This window comes from Scylla paramamosain, chromosome 3, assembly GCF_035594125.1.
Source record: "Scylla paramamosain isolate STU-SP2022 chromosome 3, ASM3559412v1, whole genome shotgun sequence".
NCBI lineage: Eukaryota > Metazoa > Arthropoda > Malacostraca > Decapoda > Portunidae > Scylla > Scylla paramamosain.
Window position 1 is genome coordinate 4,321,959 of NC_087153.1, and position 10,542 is coordinate 4,332,500.

At 38.6% G+C, this 10,542-nt stretch overlaps 1 protein-coding gene across 4 annotated transcripts in view; it reads right to left on the reverse strand.

Moving 5' to 3' along the window:
* Positions 1-1,427: 1,427 nt before the first annotated feature.
* LOC135089421 (uncharacterized) overlaps positions 1,428-10,542 on the reverse strand; it is a 183,930-nt gene continuing 174,815 nt past the window's right edge. For all 4 annotated transcript variants that reach the window (XM_063984964.1, XM_063984978.1, XM_063984967.1 and 1 more), the window contains 4 exons: positions 10,427-10,542; positions 9,813-9,975; positions 9,094-9,476; positions 1,428-8,822 (listed from right to left, as the gene is read on the reverse strand). The exon at positions 10,427-10,542 is cut by the window's right edge and continues 75 nt beyond it. In XM_063984964.1, coding sequence (XP_063841034.1) covers positions 5,567-8,822; positions 9,094-9,476; positions 9,813-9,975; positions 10,427-10,542 — 3,918 coding nt within the window. In that variant the 3' untranslated portion in view covers positions 1,428-5,566. The remainder of the gene's footprint in view (positions 8,823-9,093; positions 9,477-9,812; positions 9,976-10,426) is intronic.

A 10,542-nucleotide genomic window follows, 5' to 3' on the forward strand; every position in this document is an offset into this window, starting at 1 on the left:
GAGAGAGAGAGAGAGAGAGAGAGAGAGAGAGAGAGAGAGAGAGAGAGAGAGAGAGAGAGAGAGAGAGAGAGAGAGAGAGAGAGAGAGAGATTTAACTTATTGCCCCAAAACTAACTTATTGCCCAAAACTATCATTCTAAACAACAGGGGGTTGGTCTAGAATCTAGATAGTTAAATCGACAAGCTGAACCTGTCAAGCCTCTTTCCGACAAAAAAGGAAGGCTTATTAAGTTTTGAGTTAAAGCTTTCTTGGTGCTTTCTCCCAACTTCAACTAACCGATAAACAGATGGGCATCACCCTGTATGCATTACCACAACATGGTCCAGTTCCGGTGGGCTTGTATCACCCCCCCCCCACCCTGCGCCATTTCCCCGCCAATAAATAAAATATATGTAAAAAATAAAAATAAATAAATAACAATAAATATAGATACATAAATAAAAAAATAAAAATAAAAATAAATAAAAATAAAATAAAATTTACCAGCATCGACAGTATGCAGTGTCTGGTGGAATCCATCCACACTTCACCTTCTCAAATACAAACCTAGAAAGTCATTCACACTCAGATCCTTAAGAGAGGTCAGTCTGGTAAGAGACTCCTTGTTTACAGGGCTTACAATTATCAGCGGTTCCAAGTAACCATTCAGATATCTTCATTTACAGCTTCCGAAGCCAAACGTGGTAATGGTGAAACTTGGGAATTATTGTGGAAAATAAATTGGCGTGTCGGGAATGGCAAGGTTCCTGCACTGCTTACGTGAGGGAGGGGGAATGGGGGGGAGCTCCATGTAGGATAAAAATGTTCCTTTACTGAAAACCCTGTTGGCTCATCTCATCAATCTATAAAATCTGTGGGTTGCAGTAATAGTTATGTAAAGTCCATGCACACATCCAATCAAGTTTTACCTTCGTTTACGGTGAGCCTCTGGTTGATCTACGCAGAACGCATAGCAACTGCTCCCACTTCCTACCAGACGCGGGGCACGACTAACCTGTTGTGTGAGGTACCAGGCTTGGGGTCTCGTAAGAGTCAAACCATACGAAGTCGAACTTTTGAAACACTGAATTATAATGGCAAAAGACAAAATAACACCTGCAAAAGTTGTGCCCAGACTCAAGACAAGAGCAAGACGACGTTCATCATTGACCTTGATATATCTATCGCTAGGGAAGGTGAAAGCACGTTGTTCATTCAACTTTTTTTCGGTTTCACAGGTTGTCATTTCGGCTTCACTAAGAGTTCAGATTTAAATTAGCAGGTTATATTAAAAGCACGGATATTTTCATCCTAACAAATACTATTGACTTGACCAGTCTTAGTCGCGATTACATCAGCTGATCAATACAAAAATTAACATATATGAGATGCATTTTTTGCATACCAACTACAACGGAAGGAAATTAGTTTATATACAACACATTCCTTGTTTTGATCATTTATTGAGGATGAGAACATAGACAGCATAATTATTGATACATGTTCCATCTACATTTGGGCTACTCTAGTATACTAACTCTATCGCAACCATCAGTGCACCACAGCGAGGCTGAGTGGTAGTTGGGTCCCGGCGAGATTCTCGATAAAGTATAGATTTTTTCGGCTAATAATAACAATCTGGGTTGTTTACATAGTGTAAAAATCTATAGGCATCTGGCAACTTTGATTATCTGGTAGCTCAGTTGAGAGACCCAAAATGTTGGCACATTAACATGCAACAGTCAACAAGAATACATTCTTTGTGTGGTAGAAGATAGTTCAGACAATAAGAGGGATTTCCAATACAGTTATCTACAGAAAAACTGCCATATTGAAAGTCTCTGAAACTACTGAACTCACTTAGGGAGGGACACTCAGACCCACAGCTGCGAGGCACTCTTGGCTGCTGGTACCATAACCTCCATACCATTACCTTGCCAGTACCTATCCATGACCAGCCTCTTAGCCACAGTCCTTTTTTGGGGGGTACCTGGTGGGGCTCCGCAGGCCACAGTGTGGGGGCCGTGCGGTACTATTGTATAGGGCTGGTCCACAAACGCGTGACAAATTCTACTGTGTTGAACCTGCCTTATTGCAGTAAAACTTATTTTTCTATTCGTAATAGAAAGAAGATAAGTTTTAATGCAGCATTTTGGGAGTTCAAGGTTTTAAATATTGTCACATGTGCTACAAGAACATTGTATGAATTACTTTATCAGTGCAAAGGCGACCTTAGGAGAGCACTGAACTTGGAATTCTTACAGAGTTCTTCGCTATTGTGGACTACCGCAATATGGTAAAAACGAACAGTGGAGTGTTGACAAACTTCACAAACAATTTTATATATTATTGCATCTAAACAGAACATAATTATCAGCAAAGGGAAAAAGAGCATATCTATCGGCACATTGATTATAATCATTATTCATAATGGTGATGCAATCAACATCATGAATCTTGCACATGATTACCATGAGTGATATTTCCCATGTGTTCCTAGTTTGGAAATTACATTATGGTAACCCTTCACAAGGTTCATCATTGTTCACTCCCTCACATAATAACTGTTGGCTACCTTAAAGATAAAGTATGTACAAGCATGAGACTTTATCATCTATTCAGTAACACTGCCGTCATCATTGCTTTCTCATATCCTTGAATTCGAGTTCCAGCTTTGTTGTTTATGGTCAGATAAGGGTAACTGGAGTGGGAGCCAAGAAGTTTATATCTAAATTAGACAGTCTGCCTCATCACAGAAACCCCAAATTAGAAAAAAAAAAAAGATAAAAAGATGCAACAACACAAAAATGAGTAATACTGGTGTGTTTCTGTGACAACAGAGCAGGAAACAAAAGATTGCATAATCAAGACTGTGCACTTTCCTTCCCAAACACTATGTCATGCCAGCACTCATCAAATACTGATGTATCATGTCAACTCTAAATTGACATTAATACCATTATGTGCCTGCTGGGTTACACCGCAGTAGGTAAAAATCCTTTCATAATAAACGAATACAAAATTATGTTTCTAGTGACTGTTTACACGCTGCTCATTACAAGGAGTTAATTTCACCATCAGTTTCAAGTGACAATAATGGCCCATATACTGTAGCATGCATGAAACAAAAAAACAAAAAAAAACAAAAACAAAAAAAAACAAAAATCCAAACCTTACATATTATACAGCCTTATGTACCAGTGGTTGTTTGGTGAACATGACAGATATGCCAGACATGATTGGACAACATCAATTTCTATGTCACAAAAATACATCTTGCCTTATGATCATGGGATGAAACAGGAATTATAAAAATGGGGTTCTGCGACAGACATATGACTAGGCCATAAGGAGAAAAACAGATAGTGGTTATTTATATAGGAAAGAGACAGACAGAAATATTTAAAGATATCTCAACTAAGCCTGCGGGGTGTAAAGAGGAGTGCCACTATAACTTAAGAATGAGGGTGGTATTTAATTTGTACTTTAAAATCCAGCATCACGACTTATCCAACAATCAAGCGTTTGTTTACTTACTACATTAGGGCACCAGGAAGGAAGGCAACAGTGGCAATGTATATATGACCAGATGGGCAACTTTAGGTGAAGTGTAAGACCTTGTCGAGTTCTACAAACACCACAATCACCACACAGTTGCGAGTAACTTTGAACCTTTTGTATGGTTTGGACTTGTCTAAATTATCTTTGGACATTAAAAACAACCCAATGAAAAAAAGTCTATCTTGCCTAGAGTTCACAATGCCACTTTTAAAAACACAGTAGGATGAAAAATACGTCATCAACAGAGCTCATTCCAGTGGGTCCACCCCAACCCCTCTCTACATCCCGCTCATAGGTACTGCTACAAAACAATACTTCACTTTTGCCTTCAATAAAAGTATCAAAATGCATGTAAAAATACAAAAAGATTCTCAGGCTTATTTTTCACTCTCTTTTTTGCATGTAGCACAGGGTTAATATTATCCAAAAATTACAGCTTTTTTACTCCTAAAGGGTGATTATGAACTAGTGCACCTCATTTGTCAAGATAATTGATAGAAAAGTAAAGGAAGGAAGAGACAGCAGAAAAGTTATTTGTACAAGAGATGATGATAGTAAGGCGACAGAGGCTTATGTAGCCAATCCAAGACTTCCGCAACAGTTATGAGAAAATGACTATTCAGAATAACTGGAAATTCTCAAAATTATGAATTATATAGAAGAACAAAGTAATTTCTAAAAAATAAAATACAATAAAATTAATAAACATTTAAAAAGAATAAAAAAAAGTAAATAAAAGGATGAGTACTACATGATGAAGAAATATGAAAAGCAGATGTCAAGGGTTAAATTACAATAACATATTCTATTCATTCAAAACCCTACTGATGAAGGAGTCTGTGTCTTGGCTGCATGCATGTGGAGGGCTTCAATCAAATTATGCCCATTGGCAACTTAGTCTAGACTGTTGCTTGACAAGACCCATATACATCACGCTCCTGTTGCCCATCATCTCCAGTTGTTAAGCCTTATTACAGGCACAATGATAAAATGTTCAAATGACTGGCATAAGCCAACCTTCTCCAACGGAACGTGATCTACAGAGACTTACGGCTTGCCCTTCTGGTGCAATTACTGTACTTTGGGCTGGGGATGTGTCCACAACTGCTTTGTAATGTTTTTTTTTTTTTTTTTGAGATTAGAGGTGAGAATCTGAATGGGTGTACTTTGTATGTACTTAATGATCCTGTCTGTATATGTCCTTAAAACAATAACATCATCAAGGCCTTCCTTTTGGCCAAAAATACGTTAATAATTATCCTAAGAAAAATAAAATACGTGGCTAAATTTCTTAAAAATGCCTTGCATAGACTAGTCATCATCTTGGCTTATAAGTGCTTCATTTCCAAAAAAATAAATTCAAATATTAATGGAGAATATTTGAGCAATCATCTGATTATTCCCCACACCATTCAGAGAACACTTCTGAGTATTAAAAATCACCAGATAAAAACAGACTTCTTGTCTGTATATGGTTGATTCAACACTATCAATTTTCAAAAAAGAAAAAAATGCACTGTATTTTGTTGAAATTCAATTATCAGAATTATGAAAATTCTTACATTAAAACTAAACAGTCTGCATACTATATACAGGAAAAAATGATAAATAAGCCATCTAAGAAGCAACACTTCTGGTAAGACTACCTTACAACTATACAACTGATTCTTTAATAAAAAAGAGAATTTTCAGCAAAAGTTCTACAAGACATCTTTCACTCACATGAGATCATTACACAAGTAATGGCTTGTGATATGGCAAAAGGTTACATACTGTACACTCATAGTTTCTCTTCAAAAACAACTTTCATTTACTTCAGTCACAAATAAATAAATATCGACTAGTGCTATATCTGAACAGAAAATAAGTTTTCACTCTTTGTGACCAGTAACACTGCAGCTACCATATTTTGAGCTTCTATAGCCAGCTCACAGCCAAACACTAAAGTTACACAGCATTTGAAAAGTAACACAGTAACAGCAAGAATCAAGAATAACAAGATTTAGGAAATCTGAGACCACACTCTCAACTCCCTTGCCATTCACTGAAAGGTCCAGTCACTCTAAAAGATGGAGCATATCTAGTCTCTGACCAGGTAGGGGTTGGGTGGACAGGAGGTGCTCGTGGAGTCAGTGGATTATAATTACCAGAAACACTGGTGAAATTAGGAAGTGGTGTTCCTTGTGGCATTGAACCATGAGGTCCTGGGCTGTAAGGAGGTGTTAATCCATAAGATGGCTGGGACACTTGATTTGGATAACCAGGATTTTGGCCCATGATGACACTGTGGGGATTAGAATGTGGACTTTGCATTGGAGTGTTGTGAGGGCTTGGTAATGGAGTATTTTGAGAATTTATATGAGGGCTCTGCATGGGTGTACTGTGTGGATTACCGTGAGGACTTGGCATTGGCGTACTCTGAGGATTAGAATATGGACTTTGCACAGGTGTGTTATGGGAATTACTATATGGACTTGGCATAGGTACTACTTGAGTATTTCCATGAGGACTTGGCATTGGAGTGTTGTGTGGATTTGTATGAGGGCTCAACATTGGAGAGGGGTGAGGATTTCCATGTGGACTTAACATTGGATTAGCTAGAGGACTTTGAGCTGGAATGCCAAGAGGGCTATGCATTGGGTTATTATGGGGACTCTGAAGTGAATTTATGTGAGGACTATGCATAGGAGTGCCATAGGGACTTTGCATTGCATTATTATGGGGACTGTGCATAGGATTCTGGATAGGACTTGGCATAGGATTATGTAGATGGTTTGAAACATTTTGAGAACTGGAAACTGGGATACTATTCATGTTGTTATTCTGATGAGGATTCTGATTAGAAGAGATATGATTTTGTTGACAAGCACCTTGGTATGTGTCTGCATTTGGGTTATGTCCACAATTATATGGATTGAATTCTTGCATGGAAACATTGAATGGAGGTCTTCTGGGCTCTCTGTAGAAATTTTCATGCATGTTTAGTACCCCAGTGTAGTTGTGGTCAGGTGACACTTGGGGCTTCTGCATATTAATATTAAGGGTGGGGGCTGCAGTAGTGATTAAATGAGCAGGATGTGAGGCCACAGAATAAGCTGCAACTTGGGATGAAACACCATGTTTTTGAGTAGGGCTGTAAGCTCTAGGACTTTCTATGACAGATGGAAGATTTTTATTATAAACAGCATAGCTAATTGGAGGAGATTTGAGATCAGGATGATTAGGAATCCTCATCCCAGAGGGTCTGCATATAGTAGCTGGCTTACTGTCAAGTTGGTGACCCTCTGGATGTCCAACTCTATTCCCTAAGCCAATGCCATGTCCTTCACTATGAGCTGGACTCATCTGGGAATCTTCCCTCACTTGGGCAACACCATTCATTCTCTGCATATCAGGTTCTGTTTTTATCACTGGATTACACTCCTCTGGGAATATAAAACCATCTTTCATCATTTTCTTCTTTTTTCTTGGAGAAGGTTTCAGCTTTCCTTCTTTGATTAATCTTTCTTCTTCACTTCGTTTCTTTTCCATTTTCTCCTCAAATCTTGCCCATCCATGATTTCTGTATATTAAGTTTTTATGCTGATAAAACACAAGGCTAATTCTCTGTGGATCACGTCTATTTGGATTTCTGAGTGCAGTTGTGGCATGCATTTCATGTTTGGCACATTCAAATAGCACCGAACCATGGGTCAGAGCAATAGTTACACCTCCAATTTCTGGATCATGAAAACTGTGTATATTGTCACTGTTTCTTATTATGGTTTCAGGTTCCTTGGGTTTGTTATAATGTTGCTCACCACCAAAGGGGTTTTCTTCACTGGTTGAATTGGAAAAAGGATTATTGTTTAATCTATCTTGATGGAAAGGCATTGTTTCTTGCATATTTGGTCCCCTACTACATTGATTTGTACTTATATAGTGCATTTGGAGAGCTGGGTCTATACCATTTTGCATCACATGTTGCATACTGCATGCAGTGGAATGAGTATTTTGTGAAGTTTGAGAAGAATGATACTGTTCATTCTGCATCTTGCTGAAATTATGTTGTTGATTTTCAGTTCTATTTGTACAAGGCTGTTGATGGATACTCGTAGGGTGAAAAAGTGGAGTGTTGGCAGTCCCTTGGCCACTAGACTTTGGTGATGAGACAGGAGTTAGTGGTGTACTAACAGGACAGGCTTGACCTTGAGGTGACTGATGTGGAGTTGGCACTCCCACAGGAACCCCTACAGGGGAAGCCATTAATGATGGGCAACTCTGAGGTGATTGTGTGCAATTTGAATGTGTTGCAGACTCTGTGACACATGAGGGAATTGGAGAGATGCTGGGTGTCATTGACTGGGGAGGATTCTGAGGTGTGAATGACTTACAATATGGTGAGGGAAGAGGTGAAGAACAAGGACTTGTTGAGGGCTGAGGATTAGATGGAGTTACAGATCTTCCAGAAGGTGAGCTGAGAGGTGATGCACATGGGCTAGACAACTGAGGAACTGAAAATACTGTTGGAGATGGCAAAGGAGATGCACTAGGACTGACAGACTGTGGTGGCAAAGGTGTTGTGGAACATGATGAAATGGGAGAACTCAAGGACTGGGGAGAATATGGTCTTTTAGGAGCAGGAGACTGGGGAGGTGGCATTGAAGAATTTGCCTGGTGTAAACTACCTTGTACTACAGGAGACACCTGGGAACCAACTACAGATTTAGATGAACTTCCTATTGAGGCAACAGGAACTTCACCTGAACCACAGTGAGATTCAGCTGTTGACATCTGGCAAGTGGCTGGAACATTCAGTCTTTGGTTTAATTGGCTTTCTGGAGCTGCCACACACTCTGTACCCTTCTCACTTTCAGGATTATTATTTTGTATTAATGGTTCACTGGAAGATGCTACATCATCACTGCTTGTACTATCATTTTTGCTTGCAATGATCTGGTCCAAATCACAAGAAAGTCCAAAGTCATTATCTGGCCTAGCTTCTAGTACCCAATTATAATCAGAACCATTGAGTCCATAGTTGCTCAAAACATCATCTGGATCACTAAAGTCAATGCCATTTAAAATACAGTCAAGGTCAATACCCAGTACATTGCCACAGTCTGCACCAGTGGAAGAGTTATTTAAACCATCGACTACTCTTCCTCTTCCTAGAGTGACTTTCGTTTTTTGTTTTCCTTTACCCTTGATTCGTTTTGGGAGAGGCAGGCCTCTTGCTAGTAGATTTCTTGCCCGACAAGACAGAAGTGGTTCTGTTCTAAGCCGTATTTCACATGGATATCTGAAGCAGAAAATTTTTTTTTTAGATTTATTGTGATTTATTCTAATCACAAAACATAAAAACACTGGATTTATACTGTTGGTAATAAAATTCTGATTCACTACACACAAAGAACATAAATTATGTCTTATATATATATATAACTGAATACCAGGCAGTTTACTTAATCAAATCATATCTAAGAATAAATCTATTCAGATTTTGACAAGATCAAGAAACAGTATGTAATCCATGAAATATTACGAGATGAATAGCCGCACCATTCACTTACTTTGAAAGCATCTCAAGAGCACCTGACTGGATCTTATTTTGAAGGCTCTCAGGTGTTCCATCTTCACCAGCTGTATCATAAACGTACAGTGGTAAAACATGGAGTTGCTCATCATCTGGTTTGGTGAATCCACGATGTTTTGTTAGAGTGACCACTACAGTGCAGCCATTATTCATGTTGTGGTTGTCTTTGTGGGAGTGGGCGCAGAAGTCTGCACAAGCTGTGACCCCTGCCCATGGACGGCCTCCGTTGTAGCCCAAGCGACACTCAAGGCTGTCATTCTCGAAGGCAGTTTGATTTTTGTATGCTTCAGGAGCATACTGTTCATAGACAGGTGATAAAACAGTGGCCAGAGTTTGTAGCTTGTGTTCAATTTCACTTTCCTGAAAAAAGTTCATGATCACTTCAATTTATGGTATATGAGCTACCTAACAATTAAATGTTAATAAGCAGCCTAACTTAGTTCTGCAAGGTGAACGTACCACACTAGCATGTCTCCCTCCCCTCATACATTACCACACAATCATCTATTACCTCTAATTAATTAATTTACCTGTGTATAGATCTTTCATGCCATCTTTGCCAATATATGGCTTCTGTATTAGAATGTAATCATATAAACTTTCTGAAATTTTCCAAATTCAAAAAATTTTCCAACCTCAATTCACATGGAAATAATGATTCAGCATGGGAAAAGTATAAAAGTATTTCATACATACCTCTTGCTCATCAGTTAGCCTGAATTTTCTTGCAGTCTTGCTGCGAGCATATTTGCACATGTTGTAATACATAGACCATGAGCAACCAAAGCTGAATGAAGCTCCACATGTATCTGGATCTAGGCCTTGACAGATACAGGTGCGGTCCTCATTAACACCGCATCTAGAAAACAATAAAAATATTACTATATACATATACATATTCCTCCAATGTGTAGCAACAGCAAAAAGTTAGTGATATGGAATGAAAAATCTTCCGAACTTATTTGAGAGTACAACTTTTAACAAATGGAAGTAATCATGCAATTACAGTGCTAACAACCAAAACCAGATATATCTATGAATAATCATTGAAGTACTGCCTGAAAATGCATCTCACTTTTTCTCCTAGGGCAGAAATAGTAACAGCCAACAAGAGACAAAAATAAGACATCACAGTGAAAGAGACCATTATAACTGACAATTTATGCTGTCAGATATGCAAGGGATCACAACAGCGATCTGAACATCACAGTTATCTACATTTTGACTGTTCCACAATGCCTTAGGAACTGTTCCCTGTGAGTCTTAAATATATACACAATAAAATTATGTAAGAAGTGTTCAAATTTTACCTCCTTTCAGTAGGAGTTCCAAATTTGTTTAGTTTATAGACCATCGTGGAATACATGTCATCGGCAATATTTAATGGAACTCCTTCCCAGGCAACAAGAGCAATCACAATCCAGGA